This window comes from Cricetulus griseus, chromosome 3 (assembly GCF_003668045.3).
Source record: "Cricetulus griseus strain 17A/GY chromosome 3, alternate assembly CriGri-PICRH-1.0, whole genome shotgun sequence".
Lineage (NCBI taxonomy): Eukaryota > Metazoa > Chordata > Mammalia > Rodentia > Cricetidae > Cricetulus > Cricetulus griseus.
Window position 1 is genome coordinate 50,392,413 of NC_048596.1, and position 18,874 is coordinate 50,411,286.

The 18,874-nt window shown below is 52.1% G+C and overlaps 1 protein-coding gene across 1 annotated transcript; it reads right to left on the bottom strand.

The window, feature by feature from the left end:
- Positions 1-315: 315 nt before the first annotated feature.
- Fads3 (fatty acid desaturase 3) lies at positions 316-18,023 on the bottom strand. Its single transcript, XM_027406730.2, has 12 exons — positions 17,629-18,023; positions 7,303-7,413; positions 6,588-6,785; positions 5,495-5,596; positions 5,247-5,369; positions 4,935-4,995; positions 4,416-4,492; positions 3,274-3,371; positions 2,800-2,896; positions 2,601-2,680; positions 2,317-2,442; positions 316-681 (listed from the first exon to the last, which is right to left on the bottom strand). Exons 1-12 carry the CDS (start codon positions 17,851-17,853, stop codon positions 630-632), a joined length of 1,350 nt encoding a protein of 449 aa, XP_027262531.1. The 5' UTR covers positions 17,854-18,023; the 3' UTR covers positions 316-629.
- Between the last annotated feature and the right edge of the window lie 851 nt (positions 18,024-18,874).

Sequence of the window (18,874 nt, forward strand, 5' to 3'; positions counted from 1 at the left end):
GGATCCTCCTCCATGGAGGCCTCTAGGAGCCCAGTACCAACACATGGGCTCCCCCATCCCACAATTCAGAGGCTCCTGCAGATGTGACCCTCAACTCTGGTCCCCTAAGCACATAACTCACCCCAGGGTGCTGCTGAGAGTAGGAACAGGAAGGGACCAAGCCCTGAGGTGGAGCCGAGCTGGAGCAGCTGTTGCCTCCATGACCCAGAGCACCCAGGGTGGAGGGAGCACCTTACATTCTGGACACTCTGCTGCCCCCTCTGGGAAGTCTGAAGCGGATCTGGCTCCGAAATCCATGAAAATTCAACACTTGGCTCCATGTGTCTGGGTTGCTTTTTATATAAAAATAACAAGTTTTCCTCCAATTCTTGTTCTAGGAAAACATGCTATGCTCACCATGTAGCTTTAAGTGTGTTTCTTCCACCCTGGTCCTGTTGGGCAGGTGCCACGGCCATAGGGCTCTTGAACAGAAAATGCTGAGGACTGAGGAAAGCCCACAGGACCAGGCAGGCAGACAGGCTGCCCTGGCAGGGGGTGAGGAGGGCTGTCGCTCTTGTCCAGTGTCTTGGTCTTGGTGACTGCTGGAGTCTGTACCTTTACCCCCTTCACCACCCATGAGGGTGCTGTCTTCATTGATGGAGGTATGCATCCAGCCAGATGTCACCAGACTTCTTCAGGGACCTGAGAGTTGGGGATAGGGGTCGAGGACTCAGCTGGAAGGTATTAGCATTCCCCACCCCGTGTCCCATAAGGACTATTGAGTAAAGACACCCCTGTGAGTTCCCATCCCCCAAGACAGGCAGCTGCGTGGGGCCAGGTACTCATTAACCAGAGTGGAATCTGGACTGCAACAGGGAGGTAAGTGGCAGATGGCCAAATCAAGTTGTGAGCCTCAGTGGGTCTGGTCACCATTCATCTTGTTCTCCCTGTTGCCTCTCCCTTTTGGACTCTGCAGCCTAAAGACATGGGACGCAGAACCTGCCCCATCATGACCCCAAAGACAAAAACTGGAAAAGAACAATGTACAGCTGTCTGTAGGTCTGGACTCCAACCTCCATGTCCCTACCTCAAGGCTGCTCCTGGGGGCTGAACCACTCCCTACCCCCTCACCCCTGCCTGATCAGACACAAGCAGCTTGGCCTTCCCCTTTCTGCTTCCACTCTTGCTCAGAGTACATGCCTGCTTAGAGCATCTTTGCAAGCTTTGAGAGTCAGGTGGTCTCTCCTCCTCTTAGTGGCTCGTTCCTGCCTTGGGGCCTCTGCAGGGCCTCTATCTGGAATACTCTTTAACCACGTGCCCTTTCCCCACTGACCAGCTGTCTCCCTACTTCTTGCCTCTGCTCACACAGCAGCTTCTCCACACTTTGCACCTGCTATGCAATAAACAATATTATACCCTCTGCCTGACCCTTCACATCCCCTCTCCCCCTCCACCCCAGGGTTTCATTCTCGTTATGTTATTAAAATGGTTCTCAAGTTTTGTCATGTACTTGTTGTTTAAGCGCGCGCGCGCGCGCGCGCACACACACACACACACACACACACACACACACACACACACACACACACACACTGTGAGTGTTTGTTTGTGGTGTGAATGCATCTCCCATCTCCCCCCTTCCTTCCTTCCTCCCTCCCCCACTCCCGCCTCCCTTTCATCTCTCATAGCCCTCCTGTCCCCAGAGGCCAGCCTCCCCCCTTCTCTCCCCGCTTTCCCATCCCCTCCCCCCGCAATAAAAACTCTCCACTCAAGCTCTATCCCATGATGGTGTGACTCCTCCTTCCCACCAATTTTAAACACTGGTCGATGCCCAGAGTCTTCTTATTGATTTTCTATCTTATTTTCTGAGACAGTCTCTCACTGAACGTGGAGCTTACTAGCCAATAAACCCTACAGGGATCCCCTGTTTCTGCCTCCCCAGGGCATATGCCATCATTCCTAGCTTTTTACATGGGTGCCGGGGATCTGACCTCAAGTCTCCATCCTTACCCAGAAAGCACTTTACCCACGGAGCCATCTCCCTAGCCCTACAAATGCTTGCTTTGTTTCCCCAACTAGAACATTGGCTTCAGCTCCCAGGAGGCAGGAACCTCTCAGCCTGTCTGACTCACCGCCATATTTATAGGGCTCCGTGAGTCCTCCATGCTGGGAGAAAAGGAGAGCACTGGCTGATCAGGAAAGGTCCAGAAAGCCAGTTCTTAGGAAGGGCCCCCTCTGAGAGCCAGGTACTTGGAAGATGCTGACCTGCTCAGGAGTGAGCATGGAGCCTTGGAAGAAACTAATATGCACAACCTGAGGGGCCCAGTGCAGCCTTACCCAATGATATCCACCAGGGCGGTGAGGAAGGGTTTCACCTCATAGTGTAGGCCATGCTTGGTGCAGAACGCCTTGACCAGGGGGGCCACCCTGCGGTAGTTGTGCCTTGGCATTGTGGGAAAGAGGCTGGAAGGGCAGGCAAGATCTGAGTAGGGAGTTGCCAGAGGGTACCCACCTACTCCTCATCCTCCAGACCACATCTTCTAGGGATCCCACAGAGGTAAGTTCTGGGCCCTAGTTTTGACCTCACCCTGTACCCAGCAAGCCCTACAGGCCACACTTACTGGTGCTCAATCTGGAAATTGAGGTGCCCACTGAACCAGTCAATGAACAGCGAAGGTTCCACATTGCAGGTGGCTGCCAGCTGCCAGGAGCAGGAGGGGTACAAGTGAGGGAGATTGGCTCTGAACCTTAACCCCACCACCTGGCAGCCTCAGCAAGGCCTGATCCTTCCCAGGCCCCACCAGGCTCCCCAGTGCCTACCTGAGAGCTGGCCCAGTCTCGGTGCTTTTCATGGCCAATCTCCTTGGGGATGTGGTTCATCTGTGTGATCCACACAAACCAGTGGCTCTCCAGGACCCTGTGAGGGAGGCTTTGGTACTGCCCTAGATCCCGCTCAGAGTGGAGGCTAGCATGCATACATACAGCGTCCCCGTCTGTACAATGGAATTATCTAGTTGCTTCCACCTTGACATTTAAAGAAACTTCATAGAGCAGTGTCCCTGGTGAGTCTGAGGGCCACCCCCAGAGCCATGACCAAGCCAAGCTGCTTTCCTCAGAGCCGCTAGCCCCAGGGTCTGGCTACTCTGCTGGTGTTTGAGTATCCTAACACTGAAGAGGTGGCACCAGCACCCATCCTGCACAGGGACAACAGGCTAAGCAGGGAGGGGTGAGGTCAGGGTCCCCGGCCACCTGTGTGAGATCTCCCCATTCCTGTCACTTTGAATCTGGCCATACCTGACAGCAACAAAGAGAAGCAGTGTCCCAGTTGCACCATAGAAGGGAGCGTAGGACAAGAAGAAACGGGAGTAGAAACTGGCAGCCCACAGCAAGTCCTACAGGGAGGACAGAGGCAATGTTGAGTGTGGCCTCCTCCGGGTTAGGGGAGCCGGGAGGCAGGAGGAAGGGCTGGGGTCATTCAACCCTCTTTCATTTGCTTCAGGGCTCCGGACAGGCCACTGCCCCTCATCGGGCTTCTGCTTTCATGGCTGAGTAAAAGGATGGGCTCCCTGCCTTGTCACCAGTTAGGGCTGGCCATGATGGTGACTTGAAGGGTGCGTTAGGAAAGCCTATGCCTGGGATACAGACGCCTGGCAGTCAGTCCAGAGATTCTCCGCATGAGGGGAGCTCCTTCACAGAAGAGAGCCTCAGCATACCCAGAGGTGCATACTCCTCTCTTCTTGCGCGCACACACACACACACACACTCACACACACACACACACACACACTCACACACACACACACACACTCACACACACACACACTCACACACACTCACACACACACTCACACACTCACACACACACTCACACACACTCACACACACACACACACTCACACACACACACTCACACACACACACTCACACACACACTCACACACACACACACACACACTCACACACACACTCACACACACTCACACACACACACACACTCACACACACACACTCACACACACACACACCACACACACACTCACACACACACACTCACACACACACACACACTCACACACACACACACACACACTCACACACACACTCACACACACACACACACACACTCACACACACTCACACACACACTCACACACACACACTCACACTCACACACACACTCACACACACACTCACACACACACACACACACTCACACACACACACTCACACACACACTCACACACACACACACTCACACACACACTCACACACACACACACACACACACACTCACACACACACACTCACACACACACACTCACACACACACTCACACACGCGCACACACACGCACACACACTCACACACCCACCCCCACCCCCAGGGGTGGACAGTGCCCCCCTGAAGCCCTCTTGCTTGCGGTCTTGAGCACTCACCGTCCACTGCAGGCACACCAGCATGTATGCCAGATTTTCCACTTCAAAGTTCACCAAGGTGAGCAGTGGCGGGCCAACTGCAAGAAGGGAGCATAGGGGCATGCAGTAACAGGGGCGGGGTACCCGGGAGGGAGAGGTGGGCAGAGAAGTGAAGAGGCCGTTCCTCCAGGAACACCCACAGCATATAAATGTGGACCTATCCATTGAGATGACCTCACAGTTCCCACAGGGCCTGACTCATACTCAGTCTCTCGGTAGCTGGCTCTTGGCCCTGTTTCCCACCTCCCTTGTCCCTTGTATAGGTCAGGAGCCAGCCTTACATATTTCTGCCCTTGAGTCTACCCTGTCCCTGTTTGCAGAGGCAATTACAAAACACGCTAGGACTCTAGACAACCCTTGCTCGAGGGCAGAGAGACTCTGGGGAGTGTGGGAAAGAGTGGGGACAGCCCGAGCAGAAGGTGGCTTGGAGCCCTTGGGAGGACAGCATATCCCCACCCCAAAGGGCCAGCAGGTACTCACTGAGGAAGAAGTACAGATGTTGATGGTTGTAAGGCAGATATCTGCGTTTCTTCTTGCCATACTGTGGAGACAGGCGTCGGCTGGGGAGAACAGCTCTCCAGGCCAAGATCAGGGGGCTGGCTGAGGCCAAGGTCAAAGGCAACTCTAGATTCTAGCCACTGGGCCACTCATCCCCAGGTGGCTAGGAGATGGGGGAGGACTGGACCTAGAGCTAGAATGCAGGCTAAGCTGGGGGCAAGCATGGGGTCTCAGTCCCTGCCAAGTCCCCTGAGCTGCAGGCCTGTCCTGAGTGTCCATGTCCTATCCACTTACCTCCACAGATGACTCCCCCAGGAGGAAGACAGGTGCCACAGTCACATCCGGGTCCTTGTGGAAGATGTTGGGCTTGGCATGGTGCTGGAAGTGGCGGAAATTCCACCAATGGGCAGAGAAGCCCTGGGGGGAGAAGGGATCTCAGGTGTGGAGTCAGGCTGTGCCCCTACTTGGCACCCGCACACCTGAGCAAACCCAGTACAGAGCCCCCATTCCATGCCTGGGTGCCCACCCGGATCCACACTCACTTTCAACTGCCCCATCACGAACTGCTGGGCCACATGGTTCCACCTGGACTTAGTGAAGATGGAGGCATGGCCTAGATCATGTTGCAGACACCAGCACTGGGCCTGGGGGGGTAGGTCAAGAGTAGAGGAGAAATCCAGGAGCGATGGAGGAGGCTACCTGGCACTAGGGGTCCACACCCACTGCTGATGCTCCACCTACTACTGCTGTTGCACCGAAAGCAGCTGCCTCTTTTACTGGGCCAATGCACCCGAGTTTGATAGTGTGTGTGCATGCGAATGCCAGGCTTCAGAAAAGTCATACCTCTGAACATAGGCTTCAGAAGCAAACTTTCTGTTCTTCTCATAGCTTCCTGTCGCCTGCTTCCCTGCATCCCCCAAGACAAATGATAGAACCTAGAATTCTCTACCCTCCCTGAGGCAGGCCATAGACACAAGGGCTCTTCCCAAAAGCCTGAACTCACTACTCTAATTTCCCTTTTGCCTTGCTGCTGGCCTTGAAGAAGGGCCACCTCATCTGGTAAGAGCTCCTAAGACCCTGTTTAGGGAAGCGTTCCATCCCATACCTGGGAGGGAAGATGCCTTCGAAAGAGGCCAAGAAGAATCTGAGGCAACAGGCTTTGCCAGGTTTCCACTGGCTCAGACCCTCTTATTCTATTTCCATCACACAGATCTTTTGTGTCTAATCCCATTCCTACAGGCTGTCCCTGCTGCACAGACCCTACACATAAAAACACAAGTGGAAAGTTCACCCTGGTCTTTTGCTCTTTAATTGAGGGCTCCTTGGTCACATAACGCTATGATCGGATACATTTTCTAGGTTTTTCTTTTGCTAATCTGTCTTTTGTTACTGGGGTGTTAGCAATGACTTTCATGTTAGGCAGAGAGTGATCACCCTTTTCGTCACCTGCACAAATCTTGTCATGCATAGGGCTGTGACATTCTGGATCGGGCACATCTTAAGGGCCTCTAGCATTTCACTTATTCATTCATCTACCCATCCACCCATTCTTTCTTTCATTCATAAAAAAAAAAAACTGTTCTGCATTTCCAAATAGGCGGGACTCCCATATCTGCTGTGTAGTCTTGGGGTTACCTGAGAGATGGCCAGAATGAGAGCAGCAAGGATGCTGGACACCCAGCCTGGGCCGAAGAGGTAGATGATAAGCCAGGCCAGCAACTCCATAGCCAGGATGTGGCCCAGCAGGAGTGCAAAGAAAGTACGGTCAGCTTCAAATAGCTTCATGTCTTCAGCTGCCTGGCGCAAGGCTCGGAAATCCTCAATCAGCTGGGTCTGTGGCAGGAGAGTGGTCCAGCAGATGAGGAATCTGGGACCATCAGAGTTCCCAGAAACTTCCCTCTGCTTCTCAAACCATCCTGTTTCCCATTGTTGGGTCCAGGTGTTAGCAAAGGTGATGGACAGAAGAACAAGAACACCAGCCAGGGTGTGATCTGGGGAACTAGCTAGTGGCTAAGTCTCTCCCTGACCCCAAAGATGTGGGGTAGGTGATAAGCAGAGAAAATCAAAGCCAGTAGAGGGACCCTTCCAGACTCAAAACACCCTCACTGTAGAATGTGGTGGGCACTGGATCTAGGGCAGAAAGAGGCCTCATCTGGAGACCCACAGCAAGTTCCTAGCTAAGTCAGATCTGGAATCCTTACTTGTACAGGACATGGCTATGGCTTCCACGTTTAATGTGGCCCCAAAGGGGACCCAGACCCAGCCCCCACCCTGCATCCCACAGGAGTGATGCAGAATAGCTGCTACTGGCAACAGGCAATGCCCCTAAGGCCCCCAGATGTTCCCTCACATTCTGAGCCCCATCCTGGCTGGGCTCCTCTGGGGCTAGCTCTCCAATCAGCAGGGGCTTCAGGAACTTTCGCACATAATGGAGATCCTGGTGGAAGGCGTGGAAAGCATCCTGAAGGAGAACAGACAGTCAAGTGAATAGACAGCTCATGTAGCACCCAGGAAGAACCACAGAAACAGGGTGCAAAGGCTGTTGCGGGGCTGGAGAGATGGCACAGTGGCTAAGAGCACTTGCTGCTCTTGCAGAGGTTAGATTCCCAACATCCATGTGCTGGTTCACAACCATCCGTAAATCCAGGTTCAGGGGATCCAATGTCCTCTTCGTATCTATCTCTGTGACACCAAGCATGCATGTGTTACATGTAAATACATGCAGGATGAATACTCTCACATAGAAAAACAGAATAAATCTAATTTTTAAAACTAACAGAAAGAAAAGACTGTTGGTGATCAGACAGACAGACAGACAGACAGACAGACAGACAGACAGACAGTCAGCTATATGTCAGGCAGTCACACAGTCATAGACAAAAAGACCAGGAGGGTCAGCCTCACCTATCAGCTCTCCCTACTCCTCCCCAGGCCCCAGGTGCCCTGTTCAACACCCCTCGCTTGCCACGTCCCATCTGCTCCATCCAGCACAGGGCCCTCTTCTCAATGTGCCTGAAAGAACCCCAGAAAGACTGAATCCATTCCAAAAAGTTTTCTGTGTGCCACAGTGCTTTCTACTGCATGTAAAACAAGGTGTGGCTCACAAATGTTAAATTTATCCACTTCTTACCAACACAACAGTGAGTAAAATGTGTGTGGGCTACTCCTGGGCCACTTGGGATGGGTCAATGGTGGGTCATACACATTGAGTTCTTGGGTTCATGCAAAGAAAATATTTGAGCACTTAAACGTGTCTGATTATTCTTTTCTTTTTGGAGACATGGTCTCATGTAGCCCTGGCTGGCCTCAAAGTTGCTAAATAGCCCAAGAGAGAATGACCTTGGACTGATCCTCTTGCCTCAACCTCCCTAGTGCTGAAACTACAGGCATGCACCACCATGCCTAACCAGTTTATGTGAGTGCTGAGAATTGAACTCAGGGGCTCCACACATGATAGGCGCTAAGCACTCTACCAGCTGAGGTACATTCTCGGTAGATAGTATAATTTTCTAAGTACAGAAAACCCTGATGCTCCTGTGTCTTTCTATAATAACTGGGGCAGGGGTGAGGAGCTTTACAGGAAAAGGATGAAAGAGGGAGATAAGATGGGTGATAAGGAGAAAGGTGGCCAGGGCTCCCTCCCTGTCACAACCCTGTTCTTGCTGTTTACTTGGACATCATTGTTTGCTTATGATATCACATCTAGCCCATTTATTAGTCGCAGGTGGTCGACTGATTTTTACTGTTGCAATTTCAAAAGCAGAGTGGGTGACTGGATGACATTGTCCCCATGGCCCTGGGAAAGAAGACTGAGGGCCCTTCCAAGATGCTAAAAGGAAACACCTTTGCAGAAGTCTGACAAAGAACAGGGACCTCCTATTATTCAAGACTTGTGTAGGTTGAAACAGAAATGACATTGTTAACTATAGTCAGTCACCCTACTGTGTCACCAAGCTAATAACCCTGATCATTGTACATTGTGCACAGGTGTTGAAATAGCCCACTGGCCCCAGGAACAGGGGCCTTATTAAGTGTCTATCAAAAATAAAAGGCTGGGAAGATGGCTCAGTGGGAGGAGCACTTGCCATAAAGCACAATGACCTGAGTTCAAATCCCTAGCACCCACGTAGAAATCTGGGCATAGCTATGTGATTCTGTAACCCTAGCACTGGGGTAGGGAGTGGGGGAGGGCATAGACAGGAGGATTGCTGGAGTCTGCTGGCCGCCAGCGTGGCTCCAGGTTCAGTGAGAGAGTCTTGGGGGAATGGAGTAAAGAGTGATAGAGCATCCTCCTCTGGCCTCCACATGCATGCAAGCACTCATACCTTCACCCACACACATACAACACACACACACACACACACACACACACACACACACACACACACCATACAGATAAAATAAGTAATAAAAATAAATTAATTTTAAAAGAAAATGAGGCTGAAAATGACTGTAGTCCCTTTACTCTCTGGCAGGACATTTCTGATGAGTACTTGGAGGAAGGAGACTATTTAGAGACGATACCTAGAGTCTTCCCTAGGGGTCACTGACCCAAGACAGCTAGGGACTGGAGAGCTAGGAGGGTGTGGCTTCTAAAATAACCCAGGCTGGATGGTTCCCTGGGCCTCATCCAGCAGCAGAGGTTATAAAAGCATAGCCCTCATTTCCTCTGGAGATGGAGGAGGGGCAGGGACACAGGAGAATAGGGTCCCACAGGAAGCTGCCTGGGCCCAGGCTCACTGGGGTTCTGTTGACTCCCTTTCCATGTGACTTTGAGCCTCTACTTCCTACCTTCAGGACCCTTCTGACATTGGACTTTATTGTTGTCTTTATTTCGAAGGCAGGGTCACACATAGCCCAAGATGGCCTTGAACTTAATATGTAGGTGAGGATGGCCTTCTGCTGCTGATTCTTCTAATTCCATCTCTGAGTGCTGGGATTGCAGGTGTACACCACCACTTCTGGTTTGTGTATTATTGAGGATTGAACCCAAGGATTCTGTGGGTGCTAGGCAACATGCTACCAACTAAGCTACATCCTCAGCCTAATATTATTATATTTATCATCATCATCATATCATCATCATCATCATCATCATCATCATCATCATCTGTAAAACACACCTAAGTTTACCACTCTTAGGACCAAAGTCCAGTGGCATCAAGGACCTTCATGCTGATGTGTGACCATCCATCTCAAGACTATCTCCTTCCTCTTCCCCAGATGACGGCTATACCCATTCAACTCCTCACTCTCCTTCCACTGCCCCGACCCCACCACTCTACTCTTTGTTCGTATGGCTCTAGCCTTATTCCAGGAACCTCACAAATAGAGTCCTATAGCATTTGTCCCTTTGTGATTAGCCTATTTCACATATCACAATACCCTCAAAATTCATCCATGCTGAATCAAGTGCCAGAATTCCCTAAAACTGATGGAGATTTGAAACCTCTCTACCTGAGCACAGAGCCTGGGACATGGAAAGACAGACAGACAGATAGACAGACAGACAGACAGACACTCTCTTTCTTCCCTCCCTCTGTCCCTCCCCCCTTACACACACACACACACACACACACACACACACACACACACACACACAGCCACCCACCACCTCAACAAGCAAGATTCAGACTCTCAGAAATGTGCCTAGGGTCACAGCCAACATGAACACCAGACACAGCCCTGTGCAGGTGTGTACTGTAGGGAGGTGAGCAGAACCAGGCCCACCCAATGGTCTTCCAATCAGCCCAGTCCACTAAAGTGATAGGGAAGGTGTCAGTCCCCTTGGGACCAGGTCAGAAATTTCCACGGTGGGTAGGTCAGGGCTCCAGGTGGTGGAAAGGAGACATGCAGGTAGCCTTAGGCCCTTGAACAGAAGGCTGAGGCCTTGGAACTGAGTGAGCACCATGGAGCCTGTGTGTTATTAGAGAACACTCACAAGGTGGGTCCCTGGACTGAAGCACCAGCAAGGGACTTCCTGGAACTCTGGCTTGGGTCATATGGACTAGTTCTTTCTGGGATCAAGGACCAAGGGCCAGGGAGAAAGGAAGATTCAGAAAGGTTAAGGGGTATATCACCAAACTTTGTAATTTCCCTCAACACACACACACACACACACACACACACACACACACACACACACACACACCACTTTAGAAGAGCCAAAAGTGAATGAAATTGCATCTCTTTCATTGAGTCTCAGAGATGAGTGGGTAGAAACTGCTGGAATCAAAAGGCATACCACGGAGGTTAGAGAGATTGCTCAGTAGTTAGGAGCACTGACTGGCTTTGCAGAGGACCCAGGTTCAGTTTCCAGCACCTACATGGTGGCTTGCTCACAAGCACCATAAATCCCAGTTCCAGGGAATCTGACACATTTTGACCTCTGTGAGCACCAGGCACACATGTGATGCACATATGTACATGCAGGCAAAACACTCATATACATATATTTTAATCTGAAAATAATTAAAACAAAGCCGGGCGTTGGTGGCACACGCCTTTAATTCCAGCACTTGGGAGGCAGAGGCAGGCGGATCTCTGTTAGTTTGAGGCCAGCCTGGTCTCCAGAGCGAGTGCCAGGATAGGCTACATAGCTACACACAGAAACCCTGTCTCAAAAAAAAAAAAAAAAAAAAAAAGCAAACCTACGTTCCTGGTGACTCTTGCAGGATCTGTTTACAGATATACCTGGTTTGGGGCAAGTTTTCAAGTGCAGATGATAAGTAGACAAGAGCCAGCTCTCCCCACCTCTCAGGGCAGGGTTGTGAACTGTTTTTCCCTCAAGACACCTGTCCCAGTGGAAAAATCTGTAGTGGCAGAGCTGGTGTTTGAACTTGAGTCTGTTCTCCCTAATGTCCACATACCCTCAGAATATGGAAACCTCAGAGTCAAGACCAGCAGAGCCCCTGCTCTGACCCCAGCCGCACTATGAGCTCCTCGTAGCCGCTGCCTAGGGGCTGGAGAGGTGGGGTACAGTCTGAAGCTAGCCCTCCATCAGAGATGGAACCTGTGATTCCATGTAGGAACCCCAGACAGGCTTGCCCCCTCTACCCTCTGTATATTCTTCTCAATAAGATGGGAAACATTAATGCACACCTCACAGACTGCTGGAAGGACGGACTTGGTGGGTAAAGCACTTAGAAGGGGCCTAGCGGCTAACAGCAGCCCCATTGCCCAGCTTTCTTCTTCAATGCACCTGCTGCTGACAGCCACAGGCTGCAGGTGTGAGTGGGGGAGTGAAAATGTGATGTGTTAGGTCTCAGGCTAAGGAACAGGGAGGGTGGGGGCTTGGGGAAACAACCTCCTTCTACCCCAGGCACGAGAGGGAGGGAAGAATTTCTGGTCTCTGGCCAAAGAATGGAGAATGTTCCAGATCAGCCAGGGAGGTGGGGGAGCAGGGAGCTGCAGCTCTGGTGATTTGGGTCTGCATTTGCTGCATTTGCTGCTTGTTTACACCTTTGCTAGAGGTGGGCATGGGGTCTCCAGGGACACCCCTGCCTCTCTTACCCTCCAAATGAAGGCAGGCAGGAGAGACTAAGGCTGTGCACTTAAGTGTCACCCTCTTCCCAGCACTGCCTTCAAGAGGCCAGGTGGGAAAACATTATCAGTAACCCCCTTAACAGATGGAGAAACCGAGGCAAGGACAGGGAAGCAAGGACACGGCTCTGAAACCTGCCTATGGCTTTAGCCTGAAGCCCAGCTCAAGGGAAGCTGCCCCAGGCCCCTCAGCATCCCTGGTGTCTTGGTGAAGGGTGAGAATACACGTTTGATCCTCTGCTAGCCAGGACCCTTGGCCTCAGAGATGTTGCCGTCTCAGCAAATACCAGAAAATAACCCAGCCTTCTGGCATGTGGTCCTCTCTTTATCACTGAACTCTGGTTTTACTACTGGAGCCTGGCTCTTTTTTTATCAGGAACCCGAAGGCAGCCAAGGGAAGCCTTCCCTCTGAGGAAGGAAAGGGGAAGACTGCCTGACACTCTGAGGTCACCACTATTCCCAACTCCACCTCTGCACACTGCATTCCTGCCAGTCACACAATCCTGACTCCTCCCCACAGGGAGGGCATGAGCACTGGGCCTGTGAGTAAAGCCCACCTGAGTCAGGTGCGGGGGCTTGCGCCTGTAATCTCGGTACTCAGGAGGGAGGTGGCAATTGAGGTCTGCGTTTGAGGCCAGCTTGGTGTATATAATGAGTTCTGGGCCAGCTGGGGATACATAATAAGATCCTATCATAAAACAAAACAAACAGATGCCCACTCTCAGGCTCCACAAAATGACTACTCGCTGAAGTAGGACTTTCAAAGCAGCCAGTGTGGTTGTTGGGAACAAGGTGTGGGCATTGGTTTTGCCCTCACTAGGCCTCAGGGCTTCCTGGTCATAATCCTGATCCCTCTCAGCTCCCATCATCCCAAACCCAGGGATGAAGGCTTTGTCATTTTAGGGTACCATAACATTGCTCACCTTCTGCTCCAATCTTTTTATCTACATAACAGATAGGACCCAACCTCCCAAGGTTGCTAGGAGTAAATACATTATCATATCTAAAATTCTCAGAACAGAGCCTAGTCAATAACTGTGTCTGAAACTACTATGACACGGCCTCTGATGGTGGCACTAGCCACTCCTACTTTTAGCTCGTCATTTGCAAGGGGCCACAAGAGGGTAGATGCCAGGTGGCTCAAGCCTGCTGAACTTTGAATTCTTCTAGGGCTGACAGTGCTTCAGTGCAACGGGCACCAGGGACCGCTGGGAAACCCTCCACCTTCCCCATAACCACACCAGTTGAGTTCAGGGTTTCATTGCCCATGGTAACCAGTCATCCAGGTGCCCAGCACCATTCCCACAGTGAGCCCAAAAGGAAAGCACTCTAATCCCTGCCACACTGAAGGGGAAATAGAGTCACGGCCTGAGGACAGGTCAGCTCCTTCTCTAATTATAACACAGAGATAGATAACTGGGGCAATTTGCAGGCTGGGTGGTGGTGGTTCTGTTTTGATACAGGATCTAATGTAGTCCAGGATAACTTCAAACTCAAAGTATAAGTGAGGATGGATGATACTCAACTCTTCATGGTCCTGCTTCCACCTCCCAAATGCTGGTATCACAGGACTGCGCCACAATGCTGGACTCTTATTTATTTTGCCTCATTAAAAAAACAAAAAAAAACAACTTTCACTGCTGGGTATTAAACCCAGGTCCTTGAGTTTGCTCAGCCAGCATTCTACCACTGAGCCATATCCTCATCTGACAGAGCTAATTCTAATGGCCCCTAATAGTATCCACATATCTCTGACGAGACACATTCACACACTGGAGCCCAATTACATGGTCATTTGTTCTGAATGCCCTTCCCAAAGAGAGAGCAGGTCCCCATCTTGCTTTCCTTGACATTTTAAAGCCTTTTCCCTTTTAGAAGATTATTTTTAATTATGTGTATGTGTGTGTGTATTTGGGGACGGGATGCGTATACATAAATGAGAGTGTACAGAAGCTGGAGCTGTTGGCTCTCCTGCAGCTGGAGTTACAAGAGGTTGTGAGCCACCCAGTGTGGGTGCTGGGGCTGGAACTCAGGTCCTTTGCAAGAGCAGCACTTTTCACCACTGAGCATCTCTCTAGCCCCAAGTATCCTTTATTTGGAGACAAGGTCTCGAGTATCCCAGACTGACTCAAACTTGCCTCATACCTGGGGGTGACCTTGAACTTCAAGTCCTCTGTCTCTGCCTCATAAGTGCTGGGGTTACAGGTGGATGCCACCACAGTCAAGTTTATGCAGTGGTAGGCATGGAACCTATAGCATTAGGAATACTAGGCAATCAGCCTACCAACTAAGCTTCATCCTACCCTTCTGAGATCTTTTTAAACATACAGCAGACCCCATTGGTTTCCATTCTCTGCTCTCCCTGAATCTCCTCCTTCTTTAGAATAAACCAATGTCCTTCTAAGGACAAAAACATCCAGTGAGCCTGGCATGCCTGCCTTTTGACTTCCTATCCTATGACTGCTGTCTATTGTGGCCATGCTGTATTCCTTAGGTATGGGTGGTATCATCCCACCTCTGAGTCTTTGCTATAGCTGATCCTTCCCTGCAAATGTTTTGTTCACAGCTGCATCTGCAGAGACTGACGGAGGGGGCATAGGAGATACTCATGGGTGGATTTAGGGGATCCCATTATGGAGAAATCAAGGTGGGGAAAAGCGTGGCTGTGCATTCAAATCCCACACCTGCCACTGTTTCAAGTCACTTTGTTTCTCTGTACCTGATTTCTCATCTGTAAAGTGGGATAATAGCAGCAATACCTGCCTTAGTGGGGGTATCCTGGGAATTAAGAAATAATATCAAGGGACTGGAGAGATGGCTCAGCAGTTGAGAGCACTGACTGCTCTTCCAAAGGACCCTGGTTCAGTTCCCAGCACCCACATGGCAGCCCACAGCTGTCTGTTGCTCCAGTTCCTGGGAACCCAACACCAATGGCAAAACACCAATGCACATAAAACATAAATAAACAAACAAATAAATAAAATAGTATCAATAACAGCATTGAATTTAGAGTCTAGCACATAGTAGTAGGTGCTTGGTATGTGACCCTCACATATTTATGACCAGCAGAGGCTGTACCTCTCTGGCTGCCTCTTCTCGTCTATGACTCTTAGACGAACCTGGCCCTGGGCCCAGAGTGCTCTCCCCAGGGCACCAGGCTCTGTATCCCAGGATGGTCACAAGCTGACTTCATGGCACAAGAACTCTGGGAATTTCCTGGCAGGAAGGCTTCTGTTGCCTGGACATGAGAACAGCTGATGGGTGTCTGGGCAGATGCAAGTGGGCAGCGGCCTCCCACCCCCAACCTGAGCTCCAGGGTCTGGGATGGGACAACTGGCATCTAGACTTGATCACACAGAGCACTGGACCAGTTCAACACCTGGTATGCCCTGTGGGTCCATCATAGACAAAGACTAGGGTCTGCTGAACCTAGGCCCCTCCCAGCCCTTTGATTTGAGCACACCAGGTATTTTTGGCAACTCTTCCCCAGTGTCTATGGCTTATAGCAATCTATTCTTACAGACAGGGTCAGAGACAGACAAGGTTACCTAGTAAAGGCTTGGGAATGCTGTGAGAATCCCACTGCTCTCTCCAGCTTGCATACATATACTAAAGAGCAGTTATTGAACATACAAGTGTGACACAGCAGCATCGTTGAGAAGGTGTAGTCTTGCCCTTGGCTGGCTTACTATACGGCCCAGCTCTCCCCACTTGACCAATGAGGAAACTGAGGTTCAGAGGAATTACAGCTCAGAGCCTTCAACGGCAGAGCCAGAACCCTGCCACAAGACACAGAAAGATGTTTTCCTGACAGACCTTACTGGCTGTAAATCAAAATGGTGGCTACAGCAAAATCATTAGATGGAGGTCTCAGGGCACTGAGCTAAATATAAAGTTAGGAATCCCATATGTAGGACCCCCACCCCCCAGGTCTGGCCCTGAGCAGGAAAAAGCAATCAGTCCGTGCTCTCTGCTGTCCTCTCCTGCTCAGCATCCTGTCCTATGCTATATAACATGATCCTCATGGAGTTGCCAGGGCTCAGTGGGAGAGGCCGTGGCACCTCATGCCCACCATGCCCTCATAGGAAGGTAGGTCCACGCGCACACGCACCACACACACACACACACACACACACACACACACACACACACACACACCACACTGTGGCCCAAGGTTGGTGATTTTCAGGAACCTTCTCATTCTTATGCCTCTCAGTTGCTTGGAGTGAATGGGAAAGAAGAGGGACAGTGACAGTCCTGGGACAGAGCAGAATCTTCTCTGCTGCCACCAAGTTCTTCCATTAGGACTCCATGCCCTCCAGTCTTGAAGGTCTCCCTGGTACCCATTGTGACTAACCTACAGTTCTGGAGAGTAGGGGGCAGAGCCTCATGGCCTCGACCTTTGTCCACATAGGGTGACTGAGGCTGGAAGGGTCTGGGAAATTGTTTTACCACTGGGCTCCAGCCAGATAGTGCTCCAGGCCAGCCACATCCCTCCTTGTCTAGACGTGGACTGAGAATGGGAAGCCAGAGTCCCCAGGGGCCAGCCTGTGCCTGGGGTGACTGTGCTTCCCGTGGAGGCCCACCCAGCCTGGCAAAGTCTTCCCACGTGCAGCTGCCAGCCCAGCAGAGGTGAGTCACTGGCCCTCAGAACAGTCTACACAAATGCTGGATAAGCCACAGACCTCCAGGCCCTGCCCAAGCTCTGCTGCCCAGCCCCCAGTCTCTGATGGCATATCCCTGTCGTTAGGGACCCAGCCCTGCCCCTCACACTTTGGAAGCACCAGGTACTAGTCTGAGAGACTCACAGCAGAAATGAGACCCTCGGTACAACAGTAAGGGTGCTTACCTAGGGTGGAATCTGCCCCTCACGGCACACCCACTTCAGTGGGCCCATTCCTCCCGGAGAGACCTATTGCACAGACTGACCAACAGCCGGTCCTCCATGAAAGAAAGAGACTTCCTTGGCCCTGGCTGCATCTCAACTCTGGAGCCAGGGCGTGGGGTCAAAGGTCAGAAAGAGCAGAAAGGATGCTAAGGTCCGCAGGTGGAATGAGGCTAGGAGCCTACGACCCACGTCTCCCTCCCCACCGTTAGCGCAAGGCTCCACCCCGCAGGCTGTGGGTTAGCTTACCGTGGCGTCCTCCGCGCCGTGGTGGCCGATGAGGCGGCTGCCCCCTGGGTGCCGCTGTGCCCAGCGGCTGATGTCGTAGACACGGCGCTCGATGACCAGCCACTTGTCGCCTGGTAGGTCGTGCTGGCGGATCTGCTCCCAGCGGAAGATGGGCAGGGGCGCCCCCAGCGGTGCGGGCCCCTCCCGCGGCCCCGGTCCCCCGCCGGGCTCCCCGACGCCACCCATAGCCGCTGTGCACAAGTCCCCCGGACCCCGGAATGTGACCGAGGTCTGACAGAGACACCGTGGAAGGCGAGGTCGCTATCTGGGGTCTTCCTCCGCCGCTGCCCGCCCTGCCGGCCCCGCCCTGCCGCTGCGGCCGCCGTATGAGCGTGCGCCTGCCCGGCTCTCGGCGCAGGGAACTTTTCCCTCCCTTATAACCGCGCTGACAGCGCTCGCCTCGCCCGCCCCTCGTCCCGGCCCCCACGCTGGCCAGTCCCGAGCCCGCTCCAATCCCGGCGCGGCTCCTCCACCTCCATTGGCTGCCGGGGGAGGGCGGTGTCGCGAAGGGGCTCGCCCCACCCGCGAAGGCCTAGGGGGCCACCACGCCCGGCCCAGCCCCCGGGACACTGTCCCGCCCCCAGTTCCTCGGACTCGCAGCTTGGCCGAGTGTGGGGGTGGGAGGAATGGGGACCCGGTCGCGTACGAGAGAATGGCAGGCCACTATGCCCCTCAGGGGCCCAAGAGGAGCCCGGGTCTGAGCCCTAAGGGGCTGGGAAGTGTGGTTAGGGATGTCACGGGGGCCTTAGCCATACATTCCGGGTGGCTATAGTTGAGGACACTATCTCTGGGGTGACTGTCAACAGCCTCCAAACAATGGACCTCACCCCACAACAAATCCTCAACATCCACACGAGAAGGCCATTTAGAGCCATCTGCTGGGGTGATAGCCTCTTCTCTCCTTTGGCTGCATACAGGGTTGGGGGTGCCCAGGGTGGTCAGAGGAGGAAGGGAACAGACCGCAATGGTGCCTGCAGCGCTGTACCAGGAAAGAATGGACCAGCCTGCAATGGGTGGCTTGCTTGTTACCACCTCCCACCCCACCCCACCCCCTTTCAGTGGTATTTTTGACTTATTAAATTGAAATCCTCTTGAGAGTGTAGCTACATTCCCAAATTGTACGATGTTACTTTGAGGTCGACACCAATTCCTTAAAAGTTAAGCATTCACACCAACAGGAACCACAATTGGCAAACTTGAAGTTCTA

Coding starts and splice junctions, on each gene's coding strand:
- Fads3 (XM_027406730.2), bottom strand. CDS start 17,853: ATGGGTGGCGTCGGGGAGCCCGGCGGGGGACCGGGGCCGCGGGAGGGG. Junction 3,372..4,415: donor TGGTGTGCCTGCAGTGGACG/GTGAGTGCTCAA, acceptor TCCTCCCTGTAG/GACTTGCTGTGGGCTGCCAG. Junction 2,897..3,273: donor CTTCTCTTTGTTGCTGTCAG/GTATGGCCAGAT, acceptor CCTCCCTCACAG/GGTCCTGGAGAGCCACTGGT.